General features: G+C 46.4%; 1 protein-coding gene across 1 annotated transcript in view; it reads right to left on the bottom strand.

Annotated features, from left to right (window-relative positions):
* Positions 1-939: 939 nt before the first annotated feature.
* The window catches only part of LOC147605385 (SAP domain-containing protein), a 31,507-nt gene continuing 16,659 nt past the window's right edge, over positions 940-15,787 (bottom strand). Inside the window, exon 6 of the mRNA XM_086793376.1 lies at positions 940-1,418. Coding sequence (XP_086649502.1) covers positions 1,383-1,418 — 36 coding nt within the window. The 3' untranslated portion in view covers positions 940-1,382. The remainder of the gene's footprint in view (positions 1,419-15,787) is intronic.

The following is a 15,787-nucleotide window of genomic DNA, read 5'->3' as shown; positions in this document are numbered from 1 at the left end:
CCTTTTTTTCCTTGGTGTGGTCTAAAATTATCTCACATCGTTCTTGTCACACTTGCTTTGCATCAAGATCACATGGAATTCAGTGTTGGAAGAGTTTAGAGCAACTCCCTTGAGGTCATTGTAATCAATTGGGTTTCACAGTTCTTGTGAGAATTCTTTGGCTACATCACAATTTACCTTTGATCGTTTTGGCTCAGCTTATATGAGTGGCATCATGCTCCGTGCATGTTTTCTTGTTCTTTCTTTTGACCTCACAAGTGGCATGCCTCCTAGTGGATATATTAATCAATGAAAGGAGTCAGATGCACCAAAATTTTCTAAGGACCATCAAAATCTTGAAAATTTTTCAAAATCTGTGGGTATCCTGTCATTCAGAAGGGAGACCCACCCGTCAATCAACCTCAGTTGTTGCTACAGCTCAACTTGATGTTTAATGGCGCCAAGACAACATGGAGCTATTGTCCAACAATAAAAGCCAGGCTTGAGGCATCTTTGGGTGTCATTCTTGACATGTGTGGCAGAATGTCGTACACACTGCTCAATTATTTTGGTGGCTCACAAGTGACTAATCTTTTCATTTAGGGCATTCACTTCTTCAGTTCTTCAAGAACCATGCTCTGTAACTCCAATGTTTAGCTGCTTTATTAGGGCCTCCAGTCTTTCCATGCACTCCCCTGTACAGCTTGAGTAAACTGGCCAACCGTGTCACAAAAAATTTGAGGTCAATAAATGCATTGTTTTGGCCCTTTGTTTCAATTCGAGATGCTAAGCCCGTGCCTGGACCATCCTCTAAGACCACACATCATCACCACCTCCTTTCTCTTATTGCATATAAGCACTTGAATGCAAGTCATCATGGCCACCATATAACAATCTTAAACTCATGGAAGGTTGAGCAAATATCCTTCAAGAAAAGTACCGGTCTCAGCTATTTGTATAAGCAAATTAAACCTCAAAAAAAGGAACCCCTTCTAGGTATATGATTAAGCAATTTAAAAACAAAAAACACTGCTAACAGAACATAATCAAGGCTTTAATTGTCACCATAGCAAGCATTGGTGAATATCACCTTCCTAGATCACTAGTAAGATCCACTATGCAACCTTTAACATACAAGATTACTGCCACCTTGGATATTGTGGGTAAGCATGCAAAATACAGTAATCCATTGCCTTTTCCCTTCCAATATTATGGATAATGTGAGCATGCGAAATATAGTAGGACATTCAGCCCGAGCCCAACCCCCCCCCCCCCAACCCCCAAAAAAAAAAAAAACCAACTACCCCAAAAAGAGAAAAGTCAATCTGGACTCAGATATTTGAAACTGCTCAAGTTGTATGGGATTGCTTTTCACCAAACTCCATTGCAGCATTCTTACTATGTCAAAGACTCTGCTTAAGTCTGGCAATGAGCTCATCCTGTCACAGCAACAACTTTTTCTCAAAAAGCACAAGATATGTGTGTACCATGCAAGATATGAAAGCCCAACAATGGATACTACAAGCTCAAACAAAAAATATTGCTCCAAATAGTATCTTTTGCATTTGCTAGCAGATTGTCAATAAATAATGGGAGAGCAAACTTGTACTTGACAGTTGTGTGTAAAGGGCCTGTTATGTACGTGATGCTAATCCTTGGGATTAGAAGCCCAATATGACAAGGTTAGGGCTCGGGGAGCCCTGAGATTAAAGGAAGCAAGCTGATACAGATGGCTAAGGTTCATTATTAATAAATCCATGTATGCTGGCTTTTTATGATTGGATGGTTATTTATAGCAACAGTACTCACCATATAAGTGAGGTATGGGTTATTATCATTGTTATAAATGATGGTTGGTCTGAGCCAAGAATTAGTAGTCATACTCCTTCCATGGGCATGGCGGATCATAGATAGTTTTGCAGGCGGCCTTAGCAAGCAGGTCCTGGTGGTATGGGACACCAAGGCTGGCTGGCATGGATCTATGGGAGTGAGCTTTTAGTCCCTGGCTCGAGAGAGGTCTGCGGATGCAGGCCATAGTTGGGTGGTAAGCTTGCCTGCAGATCATAGATAGTTTTGCAGAAGGCCTTAGCAAGCAGGTCCTGGTGGTATGGGACACCAAGGCTGGCTGGCATGGATCTATGGGAGTGAGCCTTAGCCCCTGGTTCGAGAGAGGTCTGCAGATGCGGACCATAGTTGGGTGGTGAGCTTGCCTGCACATGATTTAGGTGATTCTTAGGGAGGACTATCAGAGCTAACCTGAAGAACGTGGAGGCAGAAGTAAGGCAGAAATAAGGTTTGAAAGGAACGCCCAAGGTCAGGTCGCCGCGCTGCACACAGCTGGCCAGCAGACCATACAGGCCATATAAGCAGTAGGCTTCTGATGTGGCATCCATACAAGTAGGCAGGGCAGGACAGATGGTGGGCACAGGGCAGGGAGAAGGACAGCATATGCAGGTCAGCGAGCAGAAAGGGGAGGCATGTTTTTTTAAAAAAGCAGTATGATTTTTTTAAATTATTATTTAGCATGCAGAGCTATTTTTGGAAAACGTCTAGAAGGAAGGACTACTTTTTCCTACCACATATCTAAATTTGAAATTTTTCAAGAAAAAAAAGCATACAACTTTTTTCTTTTTTCTTTTTTCTTTTGTGAGGAAGGGAAAGGGGGCAACACTCGTCCTATCTACCTCAATGCCTGACGAAAGCACAAGGGGGTTTCACTGTTCACCTCTCTCTCATGCATGGAGCACAAGTAGGTCCTTTTTTACAAATATTTCTCGCATTGTTTTTGTCACGTTTTTCTAAAATTATGAATCAGCACATGGCCTTTTTCTTGTAGCACCAGCGCCTTTTCTCGCTTCTCTCCACTACTATTCCTTCTCTTTACCCATGGCAAACGATCTTCACGATGTCAGATTACAAGGAGGATCATTAGCATGAGGGGATCATGCTCAAGGGAGCCAAGATTTTGGCACTTGCGATGTTGTGGCACAGGTAGAAGGGGTAGAGAAAACTTACATCGAGCAAGAGATGGCATAACTCTGGGCAAATATACAAGCTGATATGCAACAATTATGGGAACAGGTGATACTTCTACAGAGATCGGTTGGTGGTACACCGACTACCGTAGGAATTGTTGTAGTTGCCCCTTCTTTCATGCCCGAGGCTTTTGCAGGTGAGAAGAAGGAGAGGACTAGGAGGAGGTTGATTCTTTGCTGAACCATTGGAATGTTCATTTTGAATTCCGTCCTTTCCCAAATGCTTGGAAGATTCAAATGGTGAGGAGAAGCCCCAACTTGGTGGAGAGAACTGAAGAACAAACCCACTACTTGGGCGGATTTTGAGACACTTTCTGGATGAGTTCCTCTGAGCGCAAAGGATGAGTTCAATGTGATGTCCCAGTTTGCAAACTTGGATATGACAACATGCCTTAAGACACGTACTTGCAGAGATTAAGAGAGTTCAAATCTCGGGCGTGACACACATGGATGTGACGACTTTATGTGGCTTCTTCATCAGTGGGCATAAGCTCCAGGTGAGCAATAATCATAGCAAAACAATGGAGGATGTCATACAATATGCTAAGATCTACGAGGAGATGATAGCTAGCCAGACTCAAAACAATGTCTCGTAGAAGCCTCAGACCACAAATACCTCCAAACAAGTTTTCCAACGTACACGAAAATTTAAGTTCGGAAAGGCTTCACATAACCAAAACCAGACCTAGACTTCGGGTGAACCCAATCCGAAGAGCCTCAAAAGAACCAAAAAATCCAAAACATTCGGGAGGGCCGGTGTTTCACTTGCTGTCACAAGAGACGTCTAAAGGCAAGTTAACTGTCCATAGCCAAAGAACAAGCCCAAGGCAGCTCATGTGACCGAAGTGAAAGGTAACCCTTAAATTACTTTTACTTTCATTAGTACCACAATTACTTTCTAGATCCTAGTGTCTGATGGAATGTAACTCCAACATATCGATCTTCAGTTCCAAGATACGGACGTATACGTCGGTGATGGGAATGTGTACCTTGTGAACCTAACGGCAAGACATGGACAAATTTGGGACCAATGTGTAATGGTTTTTCAGCCATCATGTTAGTGTAGATTGAAAGGGTCATACTTTGTCCTTTGTATGGATGATACTCTAGTTTGTCTTAAGGGTGATTTTGTAGTCCCACCCTCTACTCTTGTAAATTTAGTATATAATTAAAAATTCTAAGTATGAAGTGCTTCAATGTGTTCTTAATCTCCTTTTGTCTGAACTAAATACAGCTAAGTCAGATGCTTAGGAGAGACAAACTTTAGAAAGCATCAAGGCAGATTTCATGGATGTTTTCCCTATTGAATTACCTCATGGTCTTCTGCCCAATCAATCAGTAGATGCTTAGGAGACACAGACTTTAGAAAGCATCAAGGTAGATTTCGTGGATGTTTTTCCTATTGAATTACCTCATGGTCTTCCGCCCAGTCGGTCAGTAGATCATCTCAATCTATGAGTATTGCAACTAATAGGATGAGCTGACTAGAAGAAGATGAGATTGCCCGCCGGCAATTGGCAAAATATCTCAAGATGGACGAGATTCACAAAAGTACATCTCCCTGGGGTGCTCCTATGCTTTTGAAGCATAAGAAGAACGGGAGTTGGTGGATGTGTAAGAATTATAAAAAGTTGAACAAAGTTGCGATGTAGAATAGGTATCCCATTCCCAGTGCAGACGATTGAATAAATAGGTTGTAGGGTGCTGCCTATTTTATGAAGATTAGTCTTTGTACTAGTTATCACCAAATACGAATAACTGAGGAAGATGTCTTTAAGATAGGATTTCGTACACGATATGGCCATTACAAGTTTCTCGCGTTACCTTTTGGGTTTACGAATGCTCCGTCACTTTTCAACAGACCATGAATGATCTCTTTCGAGATCATTTTGAGCGATTCGTTGTGGTATTCTTAGATGATATCTTGGTCTATAGGTGTACTCTTCTGGAGCATGTTGAACATCTCTGGATCGTCTTAGGGATTCTAAGTCGAGAACGACTGTATGCCAAACTCTCAAAGTGAGTTCTTTTGCAAGATACTCATATACCGAGGTCATCGGATTTCCAGGAACGGCATTAGCATTAACCTTGAGCGGATGCACTAAGATGCTGGATTGACCAATTCTTTAGACTGTGAGGCCACTTTGGGCGTTTTTGGAATTCACTATCTTTCTTAAGGGATTATTAGAAACTGATTTCATGAACCTCTGCAGAGGACGATGACAAAAGTCCAATAGTCCCATCACCTAGAACGAGAGGCTTGACGAGGCTTTTTGTACTCTCAAGCTTCAAGTGAAAGAATCACCGGTTTTAGCCTTGCCAGATTCTAGCAAACCATTCTTGGTTGTGAGACTGATGCCAATGATTACACGATAGAGACTACCTTGTTCCAGGAGGGCCGATCTGTGGCTTTTGAGAGTAGGAAACTTGATGATACATAGGTCAGATATGACATACTCAAGAGAAGGAGTTATATGAGATGATTCATGCATTGAAAATTTGGATATGGATCCAAATTTGTTGTTTTGATTGATCACGAGTCAATCAAGTACATATGTAATAGACTTGAGTTGAGGGGAGGAAGGCACAGCGAACAAAACTTATGCACGATTTTGACATGGAAATAAAGTGCAGGGAGAGTAGTTTAAGCCAAGTTGCAAATGCCTTTCATAGATTGAGGAGGTAAATCTTTTGAGTTTCACCGAGATTAGTGCTGACTAGTATGATTTCCTGAGACGGCTATGTCAACAGACCGATGGGCATTTCAATCAATATTGGCAACACGTCCAAGCAGAGAGCTCCGTAGCTTTTAGATGAGGAATCGAGAATCATACCACTTGTTAAGGTGGCTAGTAGTCAATACTTTATTCGGAACAAGTTGTTGTTCCGGGATGATAAGAGTTTGTGTGCTGGATAATATTGAGATTAGAAGGAAGATGTTATTCACATGTCATGGTGCTCCTACAGGAGGACATCTAGGGATACATCGGACTTACGATTTGGTAAAATGAATGGTTTACTAACCTAAGATGAAGGTATCCAAATATCCACGACTATGTGGTGAAATGTCATCAGTGTCAAGAAAATAAGGTTGAACGCTTAGGATTGATGGATTGTTATATCCTCTAGAGATTCCTTCTAACAAACGAAAAAGTACTTCCATGGATTTTGTTGTCCAATTACCACAGTCCAACAGAGGACATGATGTTATCTATGTAGACATGCTTACAAAGATGATAACATTTTTACCCACAAGGACCACTATGAAAGCAATTGAATTGGCACAAGGACATGATGTTATCTATGTAGACATGCTTACAAAGATGATAACATTTTTACCCACAAGGACCACTATGAAAGCAATTGAATTGTCCAAACAATTTGTTGAACAACTTTTCAAATTATATGCTCTACCTTATGACATTGTGAGTGACAAGGACGTCAAGTTTTCTGGACACTTCTGGTAGTTAGTTTTACACAATGATGACTCACTGATCAATGAATGAATATGACTAAGGCCTAAGCTCCTATTTATAGTGTCTAATGTTGGTGAGTTGGCTACCAACTTTACCAACTCTAATAATAAGTGTGTTCACACAATAACCCAATAACTATGTCCACACTTGGTTGCTCACTGGGCGCCTAGACAATATTACAATAATCTCGAACAATAGTCCTTACAAACACGTGAATCTTGCCACGTACTCGACCTCTGCGTTGGCCAATGGATAGAAGCATGTCCACGTCACACTCGGGAGAGTGTGTAGTGACTTCCCTTGCTCCTGCTTAACTTTGAGCACATGTGTGAATGATGCTCCACCGCTCCAACCCGGTACAGATCTTCTGGCGAACTTACTCTCTACTCCATACACCGGTCCATACTCCAATAGCATGGCTATTGGATCTATTGTCACCAATGATGTCTCTATCACTGCCTCCTCAAGAACTGCAAGCACTGGAAATACCCCCTCTGTCTCTAGATGTTTGATGCTCAACTAGCATGATAGACACCACTGTGAAATCGCTCATCTCATCCTCCTCCTCAATGGATTTAGAGAGAAAAGTTTAAATCTCACTTGATGACTCCTCCATGTCCTCGAAAACTAGAATGGACTCTGGGATGGATGTCACAACTATGGGTAGGGACCTGAACAATAATAATAGACCAACACTTCAAATACCAAAGACAAAGCATCACAACACAACCGAAGAACCATAAATAATACAAAGACCGCATTGAGCCGGAACAGCCGGCTCCCCGTAGGAACTTCTTTATTCACACAAAAGCTTTTACAAGATACCAAGGTGCGGGTGTGAACAACACCAAATTTTCCACAAAACATCAGCACAAATCTTGCCCAGAACTCAGTCTAGAGCCAAGATACAAACATCTCTAGGAGCTGTCCCGAACTGTCCCAAAACAGTCCCCAAAAATCAGCTCATAATCCATCCATAATTCAGCCCGGTAGGGAGCCCAAAACGGCCCCGAGTTCCGTGCCAAATCAGCCCCAAAACTGAGCCATAAATCAGCCCCAGAGAACTCTCAATTCAGCCCAAAAACAGCTTCATAAACAGGCCCAAATCTGCCCATGACAAGGCCAGAGAGAAAGAAAGAAAGAAAGAAAGATTTTATTAACGTCTTCCAAAAGACCGAACTCGGCATATGAGACATATCAGTGTACCTGTGTGGGGTATCCTCTGTCATCCCAACAAAATGAAAAAGTACTGAACTAAAAAAAAATTCTGAATCTGGGTGTGCAATAAGTACAATGAGTGGGGGGGAGGGGATGGAGCTCTACTCTACTAGGAGAATGCAAAGCTATATGCATGGAGTATACAATCATGATATGCAACCTAGCTAGCTCCATCATGTACCATACTGGGGGTATAAAATGGTATACATCAATGAAGGGGGTGTCCACAGCTCCCTGAAGAACATGCTTGGGTCTGCTCTGAAGCGAGCCAGTCGCTCCGCACCCTCTCTGTGAAACTGAGCTCTGATCTCTGTCATCTCTCTTTGGTATAGGCGAGAGAGAGAGAGAGAGAGAGAGAGAACTGCCTGTTGTACGGCCAACACAAGGAAACAGCACCAGAAGCTGTTGTACGGCCAGCACAGGAAAGAGAAGAGAGAGAAAACTGCAGTCGGCCAGCCCTGTCAACTTCTATGGAGATAGTCGACCAGCCTTGTAGCATCATTGGAGCAAGTTGGCCAGCCCTATAGGAGCCCTGGAGGAAGTCAACCACCCATGTGGGAGCTATGAAGAAAGTCGACTTGCCAAAGTAGTCCTCGACCTTGCTTTAATAGAGTTGAGTAGCTATATTTGCAGCACTTTTCCCTTTTTGCCCAAAATAGCTGAGCTAGCCCAAAAATATCAACGTTTTTAGCTTTCCTTGGCTTGCAATCCAAGTTCTAGCCCAAAAGTATCAACTTTATGCTTTCCTTGGCTTGTACTCCAAGTTTTAGCCCAAAAATAACTCAACTTGTCCAAATATATCAGCTTTTATGCTTTTCCCAGCTTGATGCCCAAGTTTCATCTAGGCGCCTCCTTTTGTCCACCTATCCAAGCCCAGAATAATTATATGTCCAGCCCATCTTTAATGATGTGAGAACACGCCGACTTATAAATATTATTTTTTTTTTCCGAGAAAAGATCCTTTCATTAGTTATATAAAAACGCCCGAAGGGCTACAAAAGATCTCTCCTGCTCCTAAGAGAGAGAAGAGCAGTGAGTACATCATGGCAGCCCGGGAGACTCTCCCTAGGTGCTGCAAAATACAAGCATCAGTATAAAAAAAACTGAGCGGCTAAATCATACAATAGGGGGGGGGGAAGAGCCAAACAGGTGGCCTGTAGTGCCAACGGGGGGATCCCGTGTGTAAGGTGTAGAACGGGCCACAGCGCCAAGTGGTGTGAAAGGCCTGGCGCCGTAAGATCGCCTCATCCGAGTCTCCCCGGATGCGGTCGTACTGTCCTCGCAGGGTGTGGATCAACTCCTGCCAAATCCCCCGAACAGTCTCTGCTGGTGGCTCTAATCTCCCCTCAAAGGCCGTAAAGCACCGGGCCCTCCAGGTGAACCAGATGGTGAGGCTGCTGAGGAGCTCCCATCGTAAATCCCTCTCCTGTGTCCAGCTGGCGGACGAGAAATCCGGTGCCGGAACCAGGCGAGGCAGGCCCCTAATAAATCTGATGGCCTGACTGCCCTGCTCCATCTCATAGCCCATAGCAGGCCCTGACAAAGTCGACCAAGCAGCGGCACCCCACGTAAACATACCCTCTGGAGAGAGGGGGGCCTGTAACATGCGTTGCGGAAGCGTGTTCATGATTAACGCTAAGCAAAGAAGATAACGCTAATCCTATGTTTAGCAAAGACACAAAAGAGAAGGAGAGAGAGACCTAATCTACTGTATATTGCCAAAACATGCTATATATACAATGATCTTGCTGATTCACAGCTTCATGATGCATACCAAAGATCCTTGCAACCCTCTACTTGCAATCGAACAAGAGAAGCTTCTATTGATCCACCACTGTGTCCTTGCTGCCTTGCAGACTCTGACAAATGGATCCTCTTGATCTTTGAATGATGATTCTAATGAATGCCTAATGATCCTATTTATAGGAAAAAGGAATGAATTCGTAATCAAGTCGGTTTTGCCTATTTTCCCCACAAAACATTGTCCAAACAGTCATATTTTGTGTCCAAACTATGCCCAAAAGGTGTCCCAACCATTGGGCTATGTCTTGGGCACTTCCGGGAGCTTGTAGGGCTGCAAAATCTGCTCTAAATCTGCCCCTAAATCTACCCATATATTTGCTTATGAGAATATACATGTCTATGAGCATTGGCATGAACGGATGCACATGACATCCCCTTTTGCTAAGCTTGGAGCACTGGGGTAATCCATACACCTTTGCTCCGATTCCGTTTTGGTCCAATTGAAGATTGCACTTCATATCCATCGGCTCAATCCCCAAGTTCTCTAACTTGGTCTTCAAGTTCTCTGGCTTGGTCTTTAGATCTTCTGAAAACTCCTCTGAAATTGTCGAGATGACCTCATCCTTCTCCAAATAGGATTTGGAGAGATCCACCTCCTTGGGAACTATTGGGTTGACCTCATCCTCCTCCAAATAGGATTTGGAAAGATCCACTTGCGCGAGCTCTGGTTCTGGTTTTGGTTTGGCTTCTGGCTCTAGCTTTGGCTTTGGTTCTGGTTCTGGCATGTGCATCCCGGGTAATGGCACCTCCTCGGAAACACCTCTTTCTGTGATCACGTCTCCCGAGAACTCTCGTCTTAGAAGCTCTCTTTTCGTTGGGTAAACGCTCTCGGTCATGGGCTGCTTTACAACCCTAGGTGATTCCTTCTTGGCCTTTGTTGATGCTGCCATGAATTTTGCCCATGTCTCCTTGAGTTGTGTCCATCTTTGCTCGTATAGAAGTGGGTCTTGACGCATCTCTTCTTGAAGCTTTTCTATGAGTTGTTGCCTAAACCTGGTCCCAACGATGATTTGTTCATACTGAGCATAGCGTTCTTGTTCCCTTTTGTATCGTTCATCTTCCTGTCTTCGACGACTCTGCAAAGTCGTGAGAAAGTCATCGTCCATTGCCTCTGAACTCATGATATTATTTTGCTGTTTTTCCTGTTGTAATCAGCCCAAAAACCCTAACTTTAGAGTTCTACATGCTTTCTAAACTCCCTAGGATCATGCTAGGCTGAAAACTAGACTTTCTGGCACTATACTATGCTGAAAATGAGCAAAAAGTTGATGCAAAAACGCAGATTTAACGCAAAAACGCAAACCCTAATCTTGCTCGTAAACCCTAAAACGCAAACCCTAATTCAGCATGCACCAAATATAAGCTAAGAACTGTCCTAGGATGACCTAAGCTCTGATACCAATGTAACATGCGTTGCGGAAGCGTGTTCATGATTAACGCTAAGCAAAGAAGATAACGCTAATCCTATGTTTAGCAAAGACACAAAAGAGAAGGAGAGAGAGACCTAATCTACTGTATATTGCCAAAACATGCTATATATACAATGATCTTGCTGATTCACAGCTTCATGATGCATACCAAAGATCCTTGCAACCCTCTACTTGCAATCGAACAAGAGAAGCTTCTGTTGATCCACCACTGTGTCCTTGCTGCCTTGCAGACTCTGACAAATGGATCCTCTTGATCTTTGAATGATGATTCTAATGAATGCCTAATGATCCTATTTATAGGAAAAAGGAATGAATTCGTAATCAAGTCGGTTTTGCCTATTTTCCCCACAAAACATTGTCCAAACAGTCATATTTTGTGTCCAAACTATGCCCAAAAGGTGTCCCAACCATTGGGCTATGTCTTGGGCACTTCCGGGAGCTTGTAGGGCTGCAAAATCTGCTCTAAATCTGCCCCTAAATCTACCCATATATTTGCTTATGAGAATATACATGTCTATGAGCATTGGCATGAACGGATGCACATGACAGGGCCAGAATACGCAGTATCCGCAGCCAAATCTGCTGTGCCTGAGGGCAGTCCCAAAGGCAATGTCTCTGTGTCTCCATAGGGTGGCCGCATCGGACGCAGGCCGCCGGAAGACCGCTGTAAACAAGCCAAGTGCCAACTGCTGAGCCCCTGTGGGCGACCAGCCACTGAAAAGCCGAGATCCTGCGGGCCTGCCGACTAGCCGAGAGCCGAGCCCAGAAATCCTCCAAGAACTCCTGTGAGAGTCCCTGCAATCGCCAATGCCCCGCTGCCGCTGGAGAAACCGTCCTCCTCGCCGTCAAAATATGCCGTCCCAGCCGAACAGTATACTGGAAAAAGGTGATCTCTGTGGCCTCAAGGGATGCATAAGGATCATGCCACTCGTACTCCCCGGGGTCCCACTGTAGCCGGGCCAAGGGGCGCGCTGCATATGCCCATATGCGCCAATCCGGGAGCACATCAACAAGGTCGGGGTCAATATGCCACTTCCGAGAAGCGGCAGCCACTACCCGAATCCTCTGGAAGGTGCACCTTGCAACCAAAGGCGACTCCACCTCCACTCTCTGGAGTCTGCCCTCATCCTGAATCTCATAGTAGAGGCATCTGCCATCCTCAGTGCTAGCTCTGACAGCAATCAGGATCTCCAACTGCGTAAAGGCTCCCATCCACCGTGGGGCCACTGGCTCGAAAGGTGTGAACCACTCCTCTGTAAGTGCCTCCTGAATATCATCCCTCATAATCAACCCCCCTCTGAAGTGACTCAGCCTCTCCACCTGGATCTCCTCTGGTAGACTGCAGAAAGCCTGCCAGTCTCCAAAACTACGAGCTGGGCCTGCCGCTAAAGGTCCCCAGGCTAGACGAGGCCGAGAACCCAGCATATGACCCTGCTCCGTACGAACCGCTGGGCTCCAGATGAGCAGCTGCCTGGCCCGCTCCTCAACACAAGAAGGAGGCCGCTGAGAGAGCCCCGGTCTCAGCAGCTCCCAAGCTCTCAGGATACTCAAAGCAAATCTGTCCTCCCATCCTCTACTGAGGCCTGTCCTCCTCATCTCTATGAAGATCCAGCGAATCTCTGGTGCCCAAGTACCCCCTGCAGGGGACGCCTGAGCCTGCAGTCGCTGCAAGAGGAGCTCTTTCCAAGGCTCAGCGCCTGGAAGCAACCCCCGAACAATAAGCTTCCCCAATAAGGCTCTACTCTGATCGACTGGATCTATAATGCCCAAACCGCCCTGAGCCAGCGGAAGTGAAATAACTGCCCATGTAACCTTTGCCCGAGCTGGCTGACCGTCCCGCCCAGACCACAGAAAGTTCCTGATCAGCCTCTGTACCTGGCTGATGCAAGAGCTCGAGAAAATCCAGCAAGACGTAATGTACCACATGGTCGCTAACAGCACCTGATTTGCCACCACCACCCTCCCAGCCAAGGATAGTCGAGCTGTACTCCAATACAATAGCTTCTTCCGAATGCTCAGAAGAAGCGGGGCAATCTGCTGCTCAGGTGACAAATCGAGGCCAATCTGGCATCCCAAATACCGCACTACTGTGCCTGGAGGAATCCATCTAAAACTGGGGTCCGGGCTCCATGCCGGAGTGGGAGCACTACTGATCCAAAAGGCCACTGTCTTGCGCCAATTGATCAATGCTCCCGAAGCTGCACTAAAAACCTGGAGCGACTGCTCAGCCCGAATAAGATTGGCCTCTTGGCCATGCAAAAATAAGCCCGTGTCGTCTGCAAACTCAGCATCAAGCAAATCCTCCCCCCGGACTGGGAGCTGAAGTCCTCTCAAACCAACCTCCTCTGCCGTCAAATACATACTCATAGCCTCCGCAAAGAAGAGAAAAAGGAAAGGGGCGAGAGGACACCCCTGACGGACTGATCTGGTCAGCTCAAAACTCGGCCCCCGTCCTCCTGCAATCAGCACCTGGCTGCGAGCTGTGGAATACAAAGCTGCCACCCCTCTGATCCATCCTGGCTCAAAGCCCAGGCGAAGCATACTGCCCTCTAAGAATCCCCAATCAACTCTATCGTATGCCTTCTCAAAATCGAGAAGCATCACGACCAAGTCCTCGCCAAGAAATCTAGCTCGGGCCGTCGCCTCCCAGAAAGTAAAGATGTTGTCAAGGATACTGCACTCCTTGACAAATCCTGTCTGAGTAGCATGAATCAACTCCCCCAGGAAGGGCTGGATCCTCAAACTCAAGGCCTTTGCTAAGACCTTGTAGACAGTATTGAGGATCGTAATAGGCCTCCAATGCCGAATGTCATCTGATACTCCCTCCCCCTTGGGGATAAGATAGATCAAGCCCTCTGAAAAGCTCTGCGGCATCACCCCAGTGTCCAAAACATGCTGAAAGCCCCTGCAGAGGCCTGGCCCGAAAAGGTCCCAATAGCGCATAAAAAAGGCCGGCGTCAGTCCGTCCTCCCCTGGGCAACTATGTCGCGGCAGGACCCTCAAGGCCTCGGCAAGCTCAATCTCTGACAGAGGCGCACCTAGAACTGTACGCATATGATCTGTGACCCTCCTCTACACATGGGCCCACACACAAACATCTCGATCCTCATGAAAGGGAGGGGAGGCGGGGCGCTGCTGAAGGGAGGCGGGTGCGAACAGGCGGAGAGGTGGGGGGGGAACAGGCGACAAAGGGGAGGGGGGGCGAACAGGCGAAGAGGGGGGGGGGGCGAAAAGACGAAGAGGCGGCTAGGAGGGGGGGGACGAAATGGCGAGGAGGGGGGAGGCGCAGCAGCGAGGCAGGAGGGGGCGCAACGGCGAGAAGAAGGGGGCGAAGGCAGGCGGGGGGAGGAGGGGCGAACAGGCGGAGAGGTGGGGGGCGAACAGGCGACAGAGGGAGGGGGGGCGAACAGGCGGGTGCGCAGAGCAGGGTGGAGGCGGGAGCTTCAGCGAGCTACGAATTGAATCGACCGAACCTCCCATTGCCGACTTATAAATATTATAAGCCACTTTATTGAATAAAATCCCATGCTACACATGTTGTATGGCCATCTTTCAAGCCAAACCATGCCCGTAAAATGTTGTAGCTTTCTTATGTGGAAATCCCCGTTCACACCTTGGTTCCGCCCAGTGTGTGAAACATTGGTCAAGATTGGTGAAGGGACCAAATGGTGACATCTTGTCACCAATTGGCCGACCATTTGGTCCATCTCCAAATTTGTCTCTCGTTCACTTGAGGCCAGGCCGGTGTCTCATGTGAAGAGGCCAGTATTTTTGCTTAACATGGACGGGAGCCAGACTGGTGCCACCGGTGTATGACCTAGACTGTGTTCTATCCATGGGATTGTCACGCCATGGAAGAACCAGTATTTGTGCCGTGTCTTACCTATGGGACTGTCACTCCATAGAGAGGCTCGTGCCTGGAACTGTGTTTTACCTATGGGACTGTCACTCCATAGGAAGACCAAAATTTATGTTTTATGTCGTGCCATTTTTGTGCCCGACACATATTTTGTACTTGTTCCATGAACGGGAGACATGTCCCTGATACTATTTGCACATGCACTCATGTTTTGCATGTTTGAAACTGTTTTCGCATGACTTGTATTTTTGTGTTTGCCTGCTTGATGTGTCACTTACTGAGCGGGGACGCCTGCCAGTGAGTCGTGAAGTTTGCCCTGTCTTCTGACTAGTCTTGTTGCATGTGAACAGGTGGTAAGTGTATTGCACTTGTTGGTGTAATAGTTTTAATTCTAACCTTTTAGTTTATAAGGTTGTAAGTTCACATTCACTTAAAAGTGGGCACCCACTATGGGCACCCACATATGGGCCAAGGTGGACCACACTTAACCCTTTGTGTGTGTGGGGGTGGGTGCATGGCCACCTACCCACACCACACCATGAAAACTGGCCGCCCCCATGCAATCTTGGGAAGCCGGCCAACTGTGGTTGTTTACTTCTCTCCAACCTCTACAAAAGGAAGCACCACAACCACCCTAGCATGTGCCTGTTCTTCAGCCAGCTGCGCTTCTGCTCCTCTCAGGCTGCGCATGCCCCTCCTCCAGCAGGCTGCGCTGCTTTCTCCACAGGCGGCTGTGTGTCATCACCAGCAGGCTGCGCTGCCTCTTGCAGGCGGTTGTGTGCTCACCTCCAGCGGGTGGCTGTTCTCTCTGCACTACAGGCGGCACAGGCTGCAGCCCCTATCCATCAAGCGGCTACACCACAGGCTGACGACTGCTTCTCCTACATCCAGGCGGCTGCTTATCCATCTCCTCAGGCGGTTGTGGCACGTTGTGCCCTCTGCAGGTGGCTGCGCCTGTTCTCCAGCAAGCTGTCCACTCCTGCCGGC

Source organism: Cibotium barometz, chromosome 59, assembly GCF_041138505.1.
Source record: "Cibotium barometz isolate CiBa-2024 chromosome 59, ASM4113850v1, whole genome shotgun sequence".
NCBI classification, from domain to species: domain Eukaryota; kingdom Viridiplantae; phylum Streptophyta; class Polypodiopsida; order Cyatheales; family Cibotiaceae; genus Cibotium; species Cibotium barometz.
This window is presented reverse-complemented; position numbering and strand designations above follow the sequence as displayed.